The sequence below is a fragment of the Perognathus longimembris genome, chromosome 8, assembly GCF_023159225.1.
Source record: "Perognathus longimembris pacificus isolate PPM17 chromosome 8, ASM2315922v1, whole genome shotgun sequence".
NCBI lineage: Eukaryota > Metazoa > Chordata > Mammalia > Rodentia > Heteromyidae > Perognathus > Perognathus longimembris.
The window spans coordinates 14,258,639-14,279,733 of record NC_063168.1 but is presented as its reverse complement, the minus strand read 5'-3'; the positions used below and the strand labels follow the sequence as shown (position 1 = coordinate 14,279,733).

At 44.1% G+C, this 21,095-nt stretch overlaps 1 protein-coding gene and 1 long non-coding RNA gene across 2 annotated transcripts in view; one reads left to right on the top strand and one right to left on the bottom strand.

Moving 5' to 3' along the window:
• Positions 1-1,241: 1,241 nt before the first annotated feature.
• The window catches only part of Kcmf1 (potassium channel modulatory factor 1), an 82,730-nt gene continuing 62,876 nt past the window's right edge, over positions 1,242-21,095 (top strand). Inside the window, exon 1 of the mRNA XM_048352591.1 lies at positions 1,242-1,574. Within this exon, the coding sequence (XP_048208548.1) occupies positions 1,559-1,574 (16 nt within the window). The 5' untranslated portion in view covers positions 1,242-1,558. The remainder of the gene's footprint in view (positions 1,575-21,095) is intronic.
• Positions 8,652-16,565, bottom strand: LOC125356237. The gene is made up of 3 exons (XR_007211839.1): positions 16,316-16,565; positions 9,278-9,284; positions 8,652-8,672 (listed from the first exon to the last, which is right to left on the bottom strand). It is a non-coding gene; the product is annotated as an uncharacterized LOC125356237 (long non-coding RNA).

Here is a 21,095-nt window from a genome sequence, read left to right as displayed (position 1 = left end):
TCATACAGCCTACAAAAAGGGGGAGGGTGTGGTAGAGGCGCAAGCCAATAATCCCAGCACGTGGGGGAGGCTGAGTCAGGAGGACTGGGTCCTGGGTCCACTTGTCTACGGGAGGCCCCATCTCAAAAAAAAAAAAAAAAAAACAAAAAAAACAGAAAACCAACAACCTCAAACTAAGCCGTACCTTATAACCTGATTTTAGCAGATTAAGCGTGGGAGCTGAGTCCTGTCTTTTTTTTTTAAATCACAAAATTTCAAGTGTAAAAGACAAAATAATCACACACAAAAAAGGAAAAAGACAAAGGGAGGCTCGACAAAGTTAAGTAACCTCTTCAACGTTGATGGCGGGGGGGGGGGGTGGTATCGGAGCCAGAAACCCCCCCCCCGGGCCGTGCGTCTCGACCCGGAGAGCGATCCGTCTCCGGACCCCGCAGCCACGCCGCCAACGACACGTGGTGAGGGGCGCGACGAGCACTTGCCCTGAAAACAAAGTTGGCGGCGGGGAAGAGTCAAATGCACATCAAAGCAGGGAAGAAGTCGACCCGTAGGAAGCTGAGCCCGTTCCCCCGCGCCCCGGGGCAGCGCCCCGCCGGAGGGCCGCGGCGGCCAGGCTCGGTTTGCGCGGGCCCTGCCGCACGCCCGGGCGACCTCGGGCCGGACTCAACCGACATGGCTCCCGAGGCGGCGGCGGGGGAGCCGCCGCGGCCTCCCCTGCCCTCCGGGCCGCGCGAGTCACGGCCTAGACCCGAGGCCGGCTGCCCTTCCCTGCCGGCAAAAGGGCCCTCCGGATCGCAGCTGGCCGCCCGCGGTCATCCGGCGCCGGTCGGGGCGACATCTTCACGCCGTCCGTGGCGGACCTCGGAGGGGCTGAGGACCAACGGCGCCCTCTGGCCGAGAGGCATTTCCTCTTCCTGCCCACACGCGGCGTGGCGGCGGCGGCGGCTCGCCGAGCCCCGGGTCCCGAGGCCCGACCGCGGCCTACCGGCGAGCGCGCACCACACCGCGCCCGGAGCCGCCGCGCTCCGAGCCGCCGTGCCGCGCCGCGCCGTGCCGCCTCCGCCGCGCCCGCCGGCCGCGGGGCCTCCGGGCGGCTGGGCCCGGCGCGGGCTGCGAGAGGCGGGGCCGGCGAGCGGGCGGAAGGAGGTGGAGGAGGAGGAAGAGGAGGAGGCGGCGGCCGGGAGCCGGGGGAGAGGGGCGGGGGGCGGGCCGGGGGAGGGGAGGAGCGGGATTTGCGGAGCGCGGCGCCGCTGCCGGGAGCCGGCGGGCCCGAGAGTGACCGAGTCACGGCGGGCGCCGGCGGAGCCGCGGCGACGGACCCGCCTCCTGGAGGAGCTCAGCCCCGGCCAGGCCCGGCCCCATTCCCGCCCCGCGCCGCCTCCCCGCCGCCGCCGCCGCCGCCACCGCCGCCGCGGGAGCGCTCCCCTGCCCACCCCGCCCCCGCGGCCGAGCCCGGGAGTCGAGTGGGAGTCGGCCGGCCGGCGCGGGTAGCTCTGGGACCCCGCGGGGGACACTGCAGCCGGAGCCCGGGAGGGGCCGCGCCGCCACCGTCTGAACTAGGATGTCCCGACATGAAGGTGAGAGGAGCCCCCGCCCCCACCCCCACCGCCCGGGCCTCGGCCTACCCCGCCCGGGCACCGCGGAGGGCGGCCGGGGAGCGGCAGAGACTTCGGCCGAGCCCGAGCCGGGCCCGAGGCGCAGGGCCCGGCGGCGAGCAAGCGAGCGAGGGCGGGCGGTCGCGGTGCGGCTGCCGCCACGGTTGCGGCCGCGGCCCGGAACCGGGCCTGGTGCCGGAGGCGGGGCGGTCGCCCCGGCCGGAGGGTTTGCACTGTCATGGGGCGGGGGGGGGAGGGGAGGCGACGGGGCCCGTTACCGGCGGGAGCCGGGCCCTCGGGACTGATACCGGACGCCGAGGCCCGGCCGGCTAGCCGGGGGCCGCGGGCCTCAACGCGGCCTAGCTCCTGCCGCCCCGGAAGGGCCCGGTGCGATCGCAGAGCCGGGTCGAGGAGGGCGGCCGGAGGATAAGGGAGGCGGCCCGGGACCCGGCGGGCGCGTCCGGTCGCCGGGAGACGACGGCGAGTGTCCCCGCCCGTGGGCGACCGCGGGGCGGGCGGGAAGGTTCTGTGACCGGGCACGGAACTCCTCGCAGACTGGAGCCCGCCCGGCCTCGCGGCTAGGCCTCGGCGCGTCCCTGGGCTCGGGTAACCAAGTTCCCCGGGCGGATCAGGCCCGGCCGCGGCGAGCAAACTCCCCGCTCGGTCACCTCGTCGGAGCGGGACCTGCTCCCAGCCGTCCCGGGGCCGTCACCCGCGTGCGCTGCCCCCCAAAACCAGGTTTAGATAGATAGATGGCCGTGGTGAAGTCTGTTAGTGGTGGGGGGGGGGGGAGGAGGTCTTTGGACTTGGTTTCATGATTTGAAAACACACTTGGGGTACAGTTGCAAATAAGCAGATAACTCCAGTCCCAGGGCACAAAGACACAAATGTTTTGGGGCCCGGTGGGTAGATTGGCTTTGAACTGGTTTAAAAAAAAAAAAAAGTGAACTTCAATTTTACTACCATATGGTTTAGGAAAGGGGGAGGAGGGCTGTACTTTCTTTGTTTCCCTACTATAGGTTTTAAAATAAGAAGTGTGGACAGACTTGAGAAAAAGTTTGTGCTCGTCAGGTTATTGCTAGATATTAGAAGTAACTTATTGTGTACTTTAGATTTTAACATCCTCTATAGGTAAACTGGGAGTTGAGTGGGTTTAGTCAGATTGGTGTGAGATTCGCATTATGGGAAGGACATTCTTAAGGAAATGCAGATCTTAGGATTTCAAGGCTGAAAAACCTCAGGTTTATCAACGTTATATTTAGAGCAAGCTTTCACAATTTGCATTACTGATTGCAAACGGGGGATTTGACTCCAGGAGCCTTTTGAGTATGTTCAAGTATTCTGTGTGTTAAAAGTTAACACAACTAGTAGAAAATAAGACTATTTTCTTCGGGGAACACTTATTGAGTACTTACTGTTCCAAGTGTTGTACATTTTGAAATAGTAGGTTACCGAGTTTGGTCTCATTGAAAAGAACAGAAATATTTGGAAGCTGTGCCCTATTTTCCCATTTTACCTGCTTAATGGAAACATACCCCATTTATATAATTTTTAAAGTTGTGATTGAAGTTATATCAAATTTCACTGTGGAGGGGGGTGTGGAGGTGTGGCTTAGTTAGTAGAGCCCTGGCCAATGAGTGGAAGGGTCAGATACCCAGTTCGAGTCCAGTCTCTGACCAGAAAGAGAAAAAACAAATTTCAATTGGGAATATTAAAGTTTATCTTAGATTTGTACTGCTGTGTTCATTGGCCACTTTCAAGACACAATGAGAGTGAGCACTGGCTGCAGAGTTCCCTAATGGTAGGAACTGGGAGAGTTAAAAAATTGCAGAGCAGTCTTGGAAGTAGGATGTTGGCAATGCATGCTTTTTGCTATAAGGAAGCATCCTGACAGCTCCAGATTGAGTATTCTAATTGAACTGTGAGTGGCCTGGAAAGAAAGTTCTTTTATATAAACTCAGTGCTCCACTGGAGTAATTAAAATCTCATAGTTGGAAATATTCTTAGTATAATATACATCATGTAGCTTGTCCATCCTTCCCTATTTGCTCCTGTGGGAAGGTGTGTTTTTATAAAACTTGGAGTTACCATCACTTGACTATTACTGAACTGAGGCACACTAGTGGCACACCTTTTCTGGTAACATTAATGCCAGATGTTTCTTTAAAGGAGACATATAGTCTCTGAAGACTTACAATATGATGCTTGACTACGGCAGGAATAGCAGTCTCATGAATAACATTTAATTCATGAGATGAATGTGTCTTGTAAAATATTAATTCACACTGCTCTTATTCAGTAGGAATTTTACCTATCTGCAAATGCACCTCCTTTCTCTTCTACTAATCAATCGTGTGTGCGTGTATGTGTGTATACGTGTGTGTATGTGTGTATACATGTGTGTGTATGTGTAGTGCTGCTTAAGTTGGTGCTTTGGGCTTCATGCTTCATATACAGGCCTCTTAGCATTTCTGTTTTTTGTTTTTTTTCTTTTCCCTGTCCTGGGGTTTGAACTCAGGGGCCTGGGCTCTGTTCCTGAACCTCTCTGTGCTCAAGGCTAGAGAGCTCTACCACTTGAGCCACAGCACCCCTTCCAGTTTTTTCTGTTTATGTGGTACTGAGGGATCGAACCCAGGGCTTCATGCATGCTAAGCAAGCACTCTGACCACTAAGCCACATTCTCAGACCTTAGCATTTCTTGAGTGGTATGACTTTTGAGCTCTTTATTTTTATGTGTGTGTGTGTGTGTGTGTGTGTGTGTGTGTGTGCATGCATGTGTGACAGTCCTAGGCTCTTAACTCAGGGCCTTGGCATTGTCTCTGAGTGCTTTTGCTCAGGACTGGTACTCTGCCACTTGAGCCACTTCCAGCTTTTTGTGGCTGGAGATAATCTCACACTTTTCTACCCAGGCTAGCTTTGAACCTTAGATCTCAGCCTCCTGAATATTTGGGATTACAGGCATAAGCCACTGGTTGATTTTTTGAGCTCTTTTTTTTTTTTTGCCAGTCCTGGGGCTTGAACTCAGGACCTGAGCACTGTCCCTGGCTTCTTTTGCTCAAGGCTAGCACTCTACCACTTGAGCCACAGCACCACTTCCGGCTTTTTCTATGTATGTGGTGCTAAGGAATTGAACCCAGGGCTTCATGCGTGCTAGGCGAGAACTCTGTCACTAAGCCACATTTCCAGCTCCATTTTTTTGAGCTCTTTTAATCATCTATCCACTATGAATTTGTAGTTCTTGTTTTTTTCTCAGTTGTGTGACCTAGAACTGGATATAATAGTCCAGTAAAAGTCTGCCTTGTTTCTGATGGGTTTCTGTACCCAATAATTTGTTACTTTGTCTTTCTACCCACTCTAATGAATTGTCTTATAATATATGATTTTATGATTGATGTAACTTTGGACCACACAGCCCCAAGATGGACTCCTGGGGAGCTTAGAGGCTCAACTGATGAATCAGTGGACTGACAGCCTCTGGGGAAAGGAGATACAACCAGGAGCAGAGATAAATGCCCTAACTCAGGGTCAGCATTCTTTCTCTGTGAAGGGCCAGATAGTAAACATTGTAGGCTTAGAGAGCTATAAGATTGGTCAGCTCTGCAGTTGTCCTTTTGAAAGCAGCTATAGACAACATGTAATCCAATGACCATGGATATGTTCCAATTTATGGACACTGACCTTATTTATGGACACTGACATTTGAATTTTATGTAATTTTTTATGTGTCATGAAATATGACTCTTCATTTGAAACACCACAAACATTTAAAAATATAAAAGCCATTCTTAGCTTGTAGACAGCACAAAAACTGGCAGTAACCAGATTTGGTTCATGGGCTGGTTTACCTATTAGACTCTGTCCTAGAGTAAAGCTTTATTTTATTTTTTTGCACTGGTCTTGGGGTACAAATTTAGGAGGCAAGCACTCTTGCCACTAGGCCATATTCCCAGCCTTGGGGTACAAATTTAGGGCCTGGACACTGTCCCTGAGCTTCTTTTGCTCAAATTTAGCACTCTTACTACGTGAGCCACAGCCCTACTTCTGACTTTTTGGTAGTTTACTGGAGATAAGCGTCTCATGGACTTTACTGCCTGGGCCAGCTTTGAACTGAATTCCTCAGATCTCTGTCTCCTGTGTAGCAAGGATTATAAGCAGGAGCCACCAGTGCCTGACTTAAGAGTAGACCTTTAGAACATTGAGGGAACTGGAACTGCAGGCAGTCCTGAAAGGATCTCTCTGCTAGGTATTCAGACATTCCTACAGATAATGGAGAAAGAGTCTTTGGACTGACCAGCTCTGCTCATCATGACTTATCCAGAAGTTTTCCAGAATTCCCAGCCTTCTCTAAGTTCATCTGGCAATGTTCTTGTCATATTAGCAGATATTTATAAACATTAACACTTATGGTTACCTAATGCTTTGTATATCAATGCTATCTAGTTCTATGTCAAGACAAAATAATCATTGTTCGGGTGTGTGTTTATATATTTATATATAAAAACACCCTCTGAACTGGCACTAGTGTTTTGTGGACTGTAATCCTAGCTATTCAAGAGGCTGAGATCTGACGTTATGTTCAAAGCCAGTCCAGGGCAGGAAGTCCATAAGACTCTATCTCCAGTTACCTATCAAAAAGCTGGAAGTGGAGCAGTGGCTCAAGTGGTACAGTCTTGAGCACAGAAGCTTAGGGACAGTGCCCTAGCCCTGAGTTCAAGCCTCAGGACTAGCGCACAAAAATACACACCTCTGGCTAAGGATGTACCTTAGTTGGTAGAGTGCAGGCTTAGCAAAGGGCCTGGCTTCATCCCTCAACACACACACACACACACACACACACACACACACACACACACACACAGCTAAAAGTTGGCATTTACTTTGTGATCAACTGGTTTATTCCTTATGGCATTCCTCATGCTGTGCTGCAGAAACAGTCTATAAATGCATCTTCCTCACCAGACTTAGGTGTGTCTCATTCATTATTTACCACAACTTTTTTTTTCTTTTTTTTGCCAGTCCTGGGGCTTGAGCTCAGGGCCTGAGCACTGTTCCTGAGCTTCTTTTTACTCAAGGCTAGCACTCTACCACTTGAGCCACAGCACCACTTCTGGCTTTTTCTATCTACGTGGTACTGAGGAATCAAACCCAGGGCTTCATACTTGCTAGACAAGCACTCTACCACTAAACCACCTTCCCAGCCCCTCCCACATTTCATGATTAAAAAAAGATCTAATGACTTAAAGCCAAATCTGTTTTTACTCCAGTCAATCAGTTAAGCTCCAAATAAGGACATTCATATTTTAGATAATAAGCACTGAGTAATACATTATTTCAAGCACTGAGTAAACATACTTACAGTTTATAAATGTATTGGTTTTGTGTGTGTGCGTGCATGTGTGCATGCATGCGTGCACGCATGCGCGTGTGCCAGGACTGGGGCTTGAACCCAAATGCTGGAGGCTATCTCAGTTCAAGGCTAGCACTCTACCACTTCGAGCCATAGCTCCACTTCTGGCTTTTTTGGTGGTATATTGGAGATTAGAATCTCATGGACTTTCCTACCCAGGCTGGTGGCTTCTCAGCCTCCTGAGTAGCTAGGATTACAGGCATGAGCCACCAGCACCAGGCTGAATCTGTTTTTGAGAGAGTCTGGCTATGTTGCTGGGATGCCCTTAAAGCTAACTCTTGTGCCTGTCTCTGCCTCTAAAGAAGTTTCTTACACATACTTCACCTTACTTTTTTTGTGTTTATGGACTGAACTCAAGCCCTCTGCTTGCACAGACCAGGATGATAAATTCTCCTACTTATGTCTCTTTTATAGCTTAGATTACATCAGTGTCATGTGCCGCCATGCAGTACTTTTTATTAAGATTGTAAGCTAGGTATCCATGGCTCACTCCTGTAATGCTTAGCTACTCAAGAAACTTGAGATCTAAGGATCACAATTTGAAGCCAGTGTAGGTAGGAAAATCCACAAGACAATTACCTCCAATTAACTATCCCTCTCCCCCGCCCAAAAAAAAGTTGGAAGTGGAGCTATGGCTCTAGTGGTAGAGGTAGTCTTACATGAAAACGCTAAGGGACAGCACTCAAATCCTGAGTTCAAGCCCTAGTATGTGTACACACACACAAAGATTGTAGTCTCACATGAGTTGCTGGTGGCTCATGCCTGTCATCCTAGCTACTCAAAATAGGAGTCTGAGATCTAAAGATCAGGTTTTGCCTGAGTGACTCTATCTCCAGTTAACCAACAGAAAGCCAGAATAGTTCAGGTAGCAGAGCATTGACCTTGAAAGTGGAAGTGTGGCACAAGTGATAGAATGCCAACCTTGTGTGAAAAACTCAAGCATTCTGAGTTCAAGCTCCAGTACCAGCACCAAAAAAAAAAAGATTGCTGTCCTGCTAACTTGTTCAGGCTGATCTTAACTATGATCTCCTAATCTTGTCTCTTGTGATTACAAGTATAATCCACCACATCCTGCTCCTCTAATACCCCTTCCATGCTACTCTTAATTTTTTTTTTTTTTTTTTTTTTTTTGGCCAGTCCTGGGCCTTGGACTCAGGGCCTGAGCACTGTCCCTGGCTTCTTCCCGCTCAAGGCTACAGCACCGCTTCTGGCCGTTTTCTGTATATGTGGTGCTGGGGAATCGAACCTAGGGCCTTGTGTATCCGAGGCAGGCACTCTTGCCACTAGGCTATATCCCCAGCCCCTACTCTTAATTTTTTAATTATTTATTTTTGTGCCAGTTCTAAGTGACTTGAAATCAGGGCCTGGACATTGTCTCTGAGCTTTTGTGCTCAAGGCACAGCTCCACTTTAGGATTTTTTGGGTGTTAATTGGAGGTTAGAGTCATAGACGTTGCTGCTTGGGGTGGATTTGTTGTTGTTTTTGCCAGTCCTGGGCCTTGGACTCGGGGTCTGAGCACTGTCCCTGGCTTCTTTTTGCTCAAGGCTAGCACTCTTCCACTTGAGCCACACTGCCACTTCTGGCTTTTTCTACATATTGGTGCTAAGGAATTGAACCCAGGGCTTCATGTATATGAGGCAAGCACTCTTGCCACTAGGCCATATTCCCAGCCCCTTGGGGTGGATTTGAAGTGTAATCCTCAAATCTCAGCCTCCTGAGTAGCGAGGATTACAGGAGTGACCCACTGGTTCCTGGCTTCCCTGCTTTTTTGCTAAGGCTAGCGCTCTACCACTTGGGCCACAGCTCCACTACTGGCTTTTTTGGTCGTTAATTGGGATAGTAGTCTCTGGGATTTTTCCTGCCTGGGCTTATTTCAAACTTCAATCATCTGATCTTACCCTCCTGAGTACTAGACCCATGCTCTGAGTCAAGCTCCAACACTGTCTCTGTCTCTCTCTCTGGGTGTCTCTGTGTGTGTGTCTCTCTCTTTCTCTCTCACACACACAATATATATTATATATAATACAATTTTATCTTGTTTATTGTTTTTGAATATATGTATACACACATATACATTATAGAGTGCAGTCTTTTTTGATAGTTAGGCTGCTCTTAGGTTATATTTTTCTCTTTTTTTTTTTTTGGCCAGTCCTGGGCCTTGGACTCAGGGCCTGAGCACTGTCCCTGGCTTCTTCCCGCTCAAGGCTAGCACTCTGCCACTTGAGCCACAGTGCCGCTTCTGGCCGTTTTCTGTATATGTGGTGCTGGGGAATCGAACCTAGGGCCTCGTGTATCCGAGGCAGGCACTCTTGCCACTAGGCTATATCCCCAGCCCCATATTTTTCTCTTTAAAAATGCACTAAAAGCACATGGAATAATCTCAGAGTAAGTTGTAATAATTTTGCTCTCAGAGCTTAGGGATTACAAAGCCAGACCTGGTAATTGTGTGATTTTTAAAAATTAATATTTTTATTTTCTTTAGTTATGCAAAGAAGTTGCCATGATTCAACAAAGCAGTTTTTGAGTGTACTGCATCGTAATCAATGTCACCCTTTCAACATTCTCATCCATTCTTCCCAGCCCACTCTCTTTACCTTACTCTTCTTAATTTTGTAGGATATGTGTTGAATTTTTTTAGTGCTGATTCCCAGGGCTTGACTAAGAAGATCCTGGATGCTGTCCCTGGGCTTTTTTCTTTTCCTTCTCTAGGTTAGCCCTCTTAACACTTGAACTACAGCTCCACTTCCAGAATTTTTGGTGCTTAATTGGAATAAATTCTCATGGACTTTCCTACCAGGGCTGGCTTTGAACCAGAATCCTCAGATCTCAGCCTCTGAGTAGCTAGGATTACAAGCATGAGCCATCTGCATCTGGCTGCATTGGGGTTCTGTTGTTGTTGGTTTTGTTTTTAAATCAGTCCTAGGGCTTGAACTCGGGGCCTGGGTGCTGTCCCTGATCTTCTTTCGCTCAAGGCCACTTGAGCCACTGCACCACTTCCAGTCTTTTCTGTTTAGATAATGAGGAATCAAACTCAGGACTTCATGCGTGCTAGGCAAGCACTCTACCTACCATTAAGTCACATTCCCAGCCCGATTTGTTTTGTTTTGTTTTTTGCCAGTCCTGTGGCTTGAACTGGGTGCCTGAGCCCTGTCCCTGGCTTTTTACTCAAGGCTATCACTCTACCACTTGAGCCACAGTGCCACTTCCAGATTTTTCTATATATGTGGTGCTGAGGAATCGAACCCAGGGCTTCATGGATACGAGGTGAGCACTTTTACCACTAGGCCGTATTCCCAGCCTCCCAATTTTTTTTTTTTAAACTTCATTCTCTCCTCTTCATTCCTCACCCCTATTTTCACCCTGCCCTACCCCTTTGAAGTACCAGTTTCCTGATGTTTATTTTGTTGACCTTTGATTTAGCCTTTTTAGGGAATTAAAACCATTTGAAATCTCCCTGAGGCTACCATATTTCGCTTAGTACATTTGTGTAGACTTGTGTACTACCCAAAAAGTGTTTACTATATACTTAAAAACTAATTCTAGCTTCCACATAAGAAAGAAAACATGTAGCTTTTGTCTCTCTGGGCCTGACTTCACTTAACATAATTTTTTCCAGGCTTTTCCATTTCTTTGCAAATGATGCAGCATCATTCTAATGGATGAGTAAAAATTCCATTGTGTATATATGCCACATTTTCTTTTTTAACTGTATTTTTTTGTCTTTTCTTTTTTGGTACTGGGGATCGAACCCAGGATGTTGCACTTGCTAGGTAAGCACTTTGCCACTGAGCTACATCCCAGCCCGACATTTTCTTGATAAATTTGTCATTGATTCCATACCTTGGCTATGGTGAATAGTGCTGCAATGAACATAGTTGTGCTGATGATTTTTTATGCAGTCTTTTTGCCTTCCTACAACAAAGTGAATTAACTACTACTGAAAATATCTGCATTACAATCAATGTTTTCTAACAACTCATTAAAAGATTATGATATTCTTAAGATTTTTAGTTTCAATAAATCATGATTTACCAGCAACTTAGACCTATATTTCCATTGCTATTGGTGCTATGTGTATTGTACCATTAAAAAAAATCATTATTTTACATTTACTATGACTTCCAAACAACAGATAAGAATATAATTTTATGGGGAAGTGTATCATTTTAATTTCTGGTGTCTGACTTCATGTAAAGTTCTGTCTGAAGTGTATTTGCCCATATTTTGGCAAGTTTAAAAATGTAATAACAGGGCTGGGAATGTGGCTTAGTGGTGCTTGCCTAACATACATAAAGCTCTGGGTTTGATTCCTCAAGCACCACATAAACAGAAAAAGCCAGAAGTGTTACTGTGGCTCAAGAGGTAGAGTGCTAGCCTTGAGCAAAAAAGAAGCCAGGGCTAGTGCTCAGGCCGAGTCCCAAGCCCCAGGACTAGCAAAATAAGAAAAAGAAAAAAATATATATATATATATATATAAAACTTTCTTATTTTAACACAGGAATTTCATTTGGAGGCATTTCCTTTTTTTAATCTTACAATTTTAAGATGTATTAGGACCAATTTTGTCTAAAGATAGTAATTTTTTTTAATGCCAGTGCTGAGTCTTGAACTTCCAGCCTTGTGCTCTCCTCTCACTGGCTGGATAGATACTTTCGCTTTTTTTGCCAAGTACTACAGTAAATTTTTTTATAGTACAGACTTATTTTAAAACTTTTTTTTAATGGGTCATTTGGCTTGAATTCAGGGCCTAAGCTCTATCCCTGAGTTTTCCAGTTTTAGGTGGTTAGTTGGAGCTAAAAGTCTCACAGACTTTCCTGTCCTGGCTGGCTTTGAACCATAATCCTCAGATCTCAGCCTCCTGAGTAGGTAGGATTACAGGCATGAACCACTGGCTCATGGTATCAAAACTTTTGATCAAACAAATTCTTCTATATTTATTTGGCTTATAACTTTAAATTTTTTATTGTTATTATGAAAGTAATGTGCAGAAGGATTACAGTTATATTAGTCAAGTAATGAGTGCATTTCTTTTTGAACAATGTCACCCCTTCCCTCACTTTCTCCCAGTTTTTCCATTTGTGGCGTATAACTTTTTAAAAGAAATTTATGCAGGGGGGCAGTGGTTTACATCTGTAATCATAAGTGCTTAAGAAGCTGACATCTGAGAATTACGGTTTGAAGTTAGTCAAACAAATACTTGAGACTCCTATCTCCAAATTAACCAGCAAAAACTAGAACTGGAAGTGGTAGTGGAAAAGGCATAGGCTTGCCTAGCTAGAGCGCAAGTCCTGGAGTTGAAGCCCCCAGTATCAGGACTAAAAAGTCATAACTTAGTTTACACAAGTACCCGTATTTTTGGTTTTTAAATTGGAGGTTCTAAATGCTGTTTTTAGTGGAAATTAAGATATCATTCAGTTGTCCTAGAAAACTATTACATTATAAGTACTGCTGTGAGATTAGTTTTGTAAATATGGGTTCAGGTGTAACACTTTCTTATCCTTTCTAGAAGTAGAATACAGGTGGATCATGCCTGTAATCCTACCTACTCAGGAGGCTAAGACTGAAGATCATGATACAAAGCCAGCTTGGGAAAGAAAGTCCATGAGACTTTTCTCCAATTAATCACCAGAAAACCAGAGTGGTGCTATGGCTCAAACTGGTAGAGTGCTAGCCTTGAGTGAAAAGAGCTCAGGGACAACACCCAGGCCGAGTTCAAGCCCTAGGACCCAAAAAAGAAAAAAAGAAAAAAGAATTCTGTTTATAGTAAAAAAAAAAAATTTACGAAAGATTAGTTTTGTATTAATTTAGTGTCATGTTATAACCCACGGTTTATTCTTTTTTTTCATTTCCTTATAAAATAACTTTTTTCTTGCCTCTGAAGTTATTCATTAAAGTTCAGGAAAAAGCCTTTTAAAAAATTTACTTGTAGAGCACAACATTATGCAATTGTAATTTTAGTGTATTAGCCATGTCCTGATTGATGTTGGAGATTTAGGATACGGCAGTTTCCTAGGGGAACGTACTATCTAGATTACGAGGGAAGGATAGAACTTAAGAAAAGACATGATGTTCTTGGGATAGTGAGGGCAAGAGGCCTGGTAAGTGTTGGCAAAGGAAAGATAAAGACAAGATGGTTATGAAGCTTGGACGTGACCTATAGCTAGAGGTATCAGAAACAAAATCAAAATCAGCTCTTACATTAAGCATGGGGGCATAGCCAGCCTGGCACCCCACAGGGAAGGCAGGAGGAGCCCTAATTTCTTTCCAGCTTTAGCTATAAGACACTTTGTCCAAAAAAAATCAGTACTCAAGCTTTGTGAATTGACCTTAGAATGAGGTACCATACCAGAAGGTAAGAGTAAAATGAGCTTTTGACCAGTAGATAAAAAGTTAAATGAACAAGAGATAATTGCTTTGTTAGGTATGTTTTTTGGGTTTTTTTTTTGGCAGTCCTGGGTCTTGAACTCAGGGCCCAAGCACTGTCCCTGAGCTTCTTTTGCTCAAGGCTAGCGCTCTATCACTTGAGCCACAGCGCCACTTGCAGGTTTTTCTGTTTATGTGGTGCTGAGGAATTGAACCCAGGGCTTCATGCATGCTATGCAAGCACTCTACCACTAAACCACATTCCCAGCCCTCACTGCCTAGGTCCTGCAGCATTTGTGATTATTAGATATGGTAACACTTGTGTAAAAATACTTTGATGTCAGGCACAATGGCTTATGCCTGTAATCCTAACTCAGAGCCAGCCAGGGCAGGAAAGTCCATGAGACTCTTACATCTAGTTAATCACACACACAAAAAAAAGCCAGAATTGGTCATTTTTGCTTTTTTTTTTTTTTTTTTTGTAGCTATGGCTCAAGTGGCAGAGTGCTTGCCTTGAGCAAAAAAACCCTCATGAACAGCACCCAGGATCTGACTTCAAGCCCTAGGACTGGCATACACACACCCACATATATACACAAATGTATTCTAGGAGACTGGAAATGGTCTCCTTTATCTGGGATGCTGATTAACGTGGAGATTATGGGAAACTCAAAGAAGAGGGATAAACTGTATAGCAGAAACTACTTAAGGGGGTTGACTGCTGTGACAATGGCATGAGGTACTGTTTTGGTCTGCCTCTGGCTCTGGTTTCAAATGAATTGGACATGGGTTCTACATATCAGTTACAGTGAGTTTCAGTTTTTTCTAATTCATTTCAGCCATTGGTTTGTGGCTATTTATGGGCTGCCTATTCTAGTACCACTCAAACTTGCTTCCAGTGCTGTTGATTCAGTGCTGGGGATGATAATATAATATTCAATAGATTTGAAACAGATTTGGAAATCAAATACTTTCTGGTGTGCTGGAAATAGCCCTTTAAGTTTATATTTATGACAGGGCTGTTAGACCATATAAGTACTTTACTACTTTGGCAATATTTGCACATAATCCCTCCTCTTACACTGTGTTTGTGTGTGTGTGTGTGTGTGTGTGTGTGTGTGTCTGTCTGTCTGTCTGTCTGTCTGTCTATACTGGGGCTTGAGCTCAGTGCCTATGCTTTTTGTTTGTTTGTTTACCAGTCCTGGGGCTTGAACTGGGGGCCTAAGCACTGTCCCTGGCTTCTTTTTGCTCAAGGCTAGCACTCTACCACTTGAGCCACAAGGCCACTTCTGGCTTTTTTCTGTTTATGTGGTGCTGAGGAATCGAACCCAGGGCTTCATGCATGCTATGCAAGCACTCTACCACTAAGCCACATTCCCAGCCCTGACTGCCTTATGCTTTTGCTTGCTTTTTTTTCCCCACTGTGGTTAGCACTCTACTACTTTAGCCAGACCTGTAGCCCATCCCCCTATCCCTCCCACACCCTGAATTGAAGATGAGTCTTGTAGACTTTTCTGCCCAGTCTGGCTTTCAACTTTATTCCTCAGATCTCAGTCTTCTGAATAACTTAGGATTACAGCCATGAGCCACCAGCGCCCAGCTGCTTGTTTTCATTCACATTTCACAATTTTTTTCTTCTGCCCTGCAGTTTATTTCTTTCCCTTATAATGTTATCCTTAAACTATAGAGTCATTCTGAAGTCTTATATACATCTGTATGTTGAAGTATGTTCAAATATATTCCTCATAGCTTCGCAAATTATCTCTTGCTGCTAAGAATGCAAAGAGCTTAATTAAATATTTTTATGTTCATAAACTTAGTTTTTTGCATCTGGGGTTTTGTGAAGTGCTGATGGTTATAGAGCTAACACCTGTTAGGGTGCAGCTAGACCCTACCTTATTTCTGTTATTCCTGGTCTACCAATATATATCCCCCTTTGGTGCATTTTGTGGTTGTGGAAGATTGACAATGTGAGTAAATGGGAAGAATCTAAATTAGGAGTTGAAGACATTGAAGGGAAGCAGGCAGGGGTTATATAAAGGAATAGCTACAGACTTGTCCTTTTTTAGGAGGAATGAAATCACAACACAAACTAGGGTTAATTGGATGATGGATGGGAAGCAGATACCATTGTGCTTAGAAGTTTTGACTCTTAAGGATTCTGATACAGTTAATTATAGTTATGAATGAATGTAAACTGCAGTGTTTGTGGGGCTAATAGGTCGAGATATGTCTACTGGTGGCAAAGATGGAACTAATTTTCCTTGTTCATGGAAAAATGGTCTTCCAATTTTAGGCCAGGATCAGAATTTTCACACTGTCTGGGTAAAACATATTATATGTCCTCATATTCTTTTATTGCTCTGAGTAATTTTCTACAAACTTTTTTGCATTATTATTATTTCCGGTAATACTTTAAAATTGTTATAAAAGTGATGTATGGGTGACCATTTCATAAGTCAGGTAATGAGTACCTTTCTTTTTGGACAATGTACCCCTTCCTTCACTGTCTCTCAGTTTCGTCCTCCTCTTCCTACTCACAAATTGTGTAGTTTCTTTTCAACATAGTGTCTACTGAATTACATTATTTTTATTGTTATTAAGTAGTTGTACAAAGGGGTTACAATTTCATTAGTCAGGTTATGAGTATAATGCTTCTTGGTCAATGTCACCTTCGTTCTGTTTTTCCCTCCCATCCCTACCCTCAATCTACAATTTTTTTTTTTTTTACAGTCCTTGAACTTGGGTGCCTGAGCGCTGTCCTTGAGCTTTTGTGCTCAAGGCTAGTGTTCTACCACTTGAGACACAGCTCCACTCTGGCTTTTTGTGGTTAGTTGGAGATAAGAGTCTCACATACCTTTCTGCTGGGGCTGGCTTCAAATCGTGATCCTCCAATCTCAGCCTCCTGAGTAGCTAGGATTATAGACATGATCCACCAGCTCCTGGCTAAAACTGATTTTTTAAGGCCAGTTTGGGAAACATAAATGTTCTCAGCCAATGTAAGGTGAAAACCTATTTCAAAAACCAAAGGCTAGGGCTAGTGGCAAAATAGCCACTTGCCTACAGGCACAACCCCAACATTATGAAACAAACAAAAACCAGATTTGGAAGACAGTCTGTAAGAAATGAAATGGTTAATAGTTTTTGCCTTGATTTTACTGAAGCAGCAGTTCCACTAAGCAGGGGTTTTGATTATTTATTTTCCTTTTGGTTCCAGTCCTTGGGCTTGAACTCTGAGCTTTTTTTGTTCAAGGCTAGCACTGTACCACTTGAGTCACATCACCACTTCTGGCTTTTTTGGTAGTTAATTGGAGATAAGAGCTTCATGGGCATTCCTGCTTGGGCTAGCTTCAAACCCACCATCCTCAGATCTCAGCCTCCTGGGTAGCTAGGATTATAGGCATGAGCCACTGGTGCTAGACTTTCAGCAGTTTTATAATTTTTTTCCCCAGTTCAACCAGAATACTGAAACATCAGGAATTTACTTTTTTCCTCAATATATAAAAATGTTACAAGTGTAGATAATGCTCTTATCCAGTAAATCTTTAAGTATGGTGCAAAATATCTGTAGTTTCATCATTACCAGGAACTTGTTAGTTTGAAATGCAGGTTCTCTGATCTTACCCTGAATCTATTGAATCAGAATTTCTGGAATGAGCCTTGCAATCTGCATTTTTAACAAGCTCTTTGCTGGATCCAGGCATTTATAAATGAGGTGGTTATTGCTGATGATGGACATGTAGTGATCAAGTGACCATTTACTAAATGGAATTGTTGCAGCTGGCTTTTGCCTCATTTTTGATCTCCCAAGTTACTGTCACTTGAAGAGATGGAAAAGGAGTATAGCTCTCCCATTTCAGCCTATCACAGATTATACAACACACATTTATTGAATACATATTTGAGTTTGGCACTGTTCTAGTATTTGGGATACTACAAAGCAGTAAGTTCCTATTTCTGTGATACTCAGATTATCTTAAAAGAGATACACTAAGGGGAGCCAAACTATGGTTCATAGGCCAAGTACAGCTGCAGTTTTTATTGTGTATGTGTATTGGTACTGGGGGGCTTGAACTCAGGGCCTCATGCATTCTTGCTCAAGGTTGATACTCAACCATTGAGCCATGCCTCTACATCTTTCTTTTTGGTGGTTAATTGGGAGATAAGAATCTCTGAGTTTTGACTGCCCAAAGGCTTTGAACCATGGTCCGTCCCTCTGATTTCAGCCTCCTGAGTAGCTAGGATTTTAGATATGAACCACCAGCACCCAACAGCTGCTAGTTTTTAAAGGCATTTTATCGTTATCATTAAGGTGTTATGAGAGGAGTTACCATTTCATAAGTCGGGTAATAAGTACATTTCTTTTTTGGACAATGTTACCCCTTCTTTTGCTTTCCCCGTTTCCCTCTCCCATCCCTGCCCAGAAGTTGCATAGTTTGTTTTCTACATAGTATATATTGAATACTATACTATATTCGTTTGCCCTTCTCCTTCCCTTTTTGCACCTTTACAGCCCTCCCTAAGAAGGAAAAAAAAGCCAAAAGTAAAAACAGCCATCATCAAAGACAATTCTTTTCTATAAATATTTTAAATGTTCAGAGGAGTTATCCCTTTGGGTTTCTCCCTAAGAGTATTGTCCTTTAGTCTGCTTGTGAATGCTTACCATTTCATAAATTACCATGTCCAGTTAATTTTAAATCTAGTGTCCACATATGAGAGAAAACATGCACTGTTTTGTTTCTCTGAACTTAGCTTACCACACTTAACATGATTTGGTCTAGGTCCATTCATTTCTGTGCAAATGACATAATCTTTGTAATGGATGTATAAAATTCCATTGTGTATATGTACCACATTTTTTTGATCCACTCATGTATTGTAGAGCATCTGAACTTTTCATAATTTGCCTGTTGTGAATAGTGCAGCTGTTGAACGTGGATGTCCAAGTGTCTTTACCACATCGTGGTTTGTAATGCTGTGGAGATGCCCAAGAGTGGTATGACTGGGTCATAGAGATTTTTTTTTGCCAGTCCTAGGGCTTGAACTCAGGGCCTGGGCGTGTCCCTGAGCTTTTGCTCAAGGCTAGCACTCTAGCACTGGAGCACTACATTGGCACTTCCAGCTTTTTCTGTTTATGTGGTACTAAGGAATCAAACCCAGGGCTTCGTTGCATGCTAGGCAAGCACTCTACCACTAAGCCACATTCCCAGCCCGTTTAACTTTTTGAGAAACCTCTAAACCACCTTTTAGAAAGGTTGTACTAGTTTAGATTCCCACCAACAGTGTGTGCAGTAGGGTTTCTTTTTCCCTCCATCCTTACCAGCATTTGTTTTTGTTTGAATTCTTAATGTTGGCTAGTTTAACTAGGGTGAGTTAGAATCTTAAAAGTTGTTTTGATTTACATTTCCTATAAAAATTGCTAATTTTTAAATAAAATTTTGTTATTAGTAAGCTGGTATACAGAGGGGTTGCCATTTCACAAGTCAGGTAATGAGTACATTTCTTTTTTCGGACAATGTCACCCCTTCCTTTGGTTTCCTGGGTTTCCCCCTCCCATCCCTGCTCACAAGTTACATCGTTCATTTTCCACATAGAACAACTGCTATTTCTTTTTTAAATTTTAATTTTATTGTCAAGGTGATGAACAGAGGAGTTACAGTTACATACGTATGGTAGTAAGTACATTGCTTGTCAAACTTGTTACCTCCTCCCTCAGTTCTCTCCCACCTTCCCTCCTCCCCAAGGTTGTACAGTTGGTTTACAACATATTTTCTTGTAAGAATTGCTGTTGCATTGGCTTACCCTTTGTCCTCTGTCTCACCATGTTGATGTTCCCCTTCCCTTCCCCAATTCAAATATGTATGTAATACCCAGGGTACCAAAATCAAATACAGTAACAACAGGGGCTAAACCATGGGGAAGAACAAAGAAATAATTTCACATAAGAACTGCTGTTTCTATAAGCAAAGATTTATTGAAACACAGTCACAGCTGTTTGTTTATGTATGGTTTAACACTACCTTTGTGCTTCAATGGCAGACTCAGTGTTACAGAAAAGAGTGCAAATGCATACTACCTGGCTCTTTACAGAAAGTGTGTGGATACTTGCAATAGACTATAAAAGATTACTATATAATAGGGTAGTAGGAGATGATAATTTGTTTGGAAAACTAGAGAGGGAATTCTTTTTCTTTTTTTTTTTTTAATTGGTCATGGGGCTTAACCCTGGGCCTGGGCGCTGTCCCTGAACTCTTCAGCTCAAGGCTAGCGCTGTACCAGTTGAGCCACAGTGCCACTTCCAGTTTACTGGTAGTTAATTAGAGATAAGAGTCATGGAGTTTCCTGCCTTGGCTGGCTTTGAACCAAGATCCTCAGATCTCAGCCTCCTGAGTAGCTAGGATTATAGGCCTGATCCACCGGCATCTGAAGAGAGGGAATTCTTTATAGATAGAGTTATCAAGAAAGACCTATCTGAGAATAGGACTTTAAAGATAATTCTAAGTGAAAGATATTTAAAGGAGACTGGAAGTCTAAAGGGAAAGCATATTTAAAAGAGAAAAGATACAGCAAGTGTGCAAGTCCTGAAACTTGGGATGTTCTTGAAACTGAGAGGAATGTGTGGCTGAAAGATGGTGATTATGGTAGACAAGGTTAGGTAAGTTAGCATGCCATATTTTGCTCACCTTTGACTATTTCTTGTAATAGGATTGTTTAATTGTAGATGCTTCAGAAACATATCAGAAGCCCTAAGGCAATAAAAGGGATTTTTTTTTTTGTCTCAACAGGTAGCAAACTGGAAAGTAAATATCCAGCACTATCTTCCAAACAGCTCTAAGAAACATTTTTTTTCCCCTAAACTTTACTCTGTGTTCATCACTCTTACATTTTGTCTGTCTCAGCCCCCATGTATTATGTGTCTGCTTAACTGGTTTTTCCTGGAGAGTGAAACATTTGGCAGAAAGCAAATTTCCTTTATTTGAAAGTAGATTGATTGTCTGTGTTAGCAGCCTTCCATTTTTTAAAAAAGAATATATAGTAAGACATATATTATGAGCCAGTAGTCACATAATTATGTAAATTTGTACTAAAACAAGAATGTGGGGGTTGGGGGGGTGTATGCGCACATGTGTATTGACCCTGGGGCTTGAACTCAGGACCAGGGAACTGTACCTGAGCTTTTTTGCTCAAGGCTAGTGTTGTACCACTTGAGCTACCACTCCACTTCTGGCTTTTTGGGTGCTTAATTGGAAGTGATAAGAGTCTCATGGACTTTCCTGCCCAGGCTGGTTTGGAATGGCAGTTCTCAGAGGATCTCATCCTCCTGAGTAGCTAGGATTACAGGTGTGAGCCACCAGTGTCTGGCTTAAAACAAGAAATTTTTAAAGTAGTACCTCTCACCCCCTCCCCACTATCTTTTTTTGTGACACTGGAGTTTGAACTTGGGGCTTTACACTTGCTAGGCGTGTTCTACCACTTGTGTCGTATATCCCTGCAAAATAGTACATTTATGTGAGGGTAAAATCTGTTTTCTGTTATTTCCATTACAAACAAAAGTACTACATGGCTGGGTACTGGTGGCTCACACCTGTAATTCTAACTACTCAGAAGGCTGAGATTTGAGGATCACAGTTGAAAGCCAACCCAGGCAGGAAAAGTCTGTGATGAGACCCTTATACTCCAATTAATTACAAAGCTAAAAGTGGTGCTGTAGCTCAAGTGGTAGAATGCTAGCC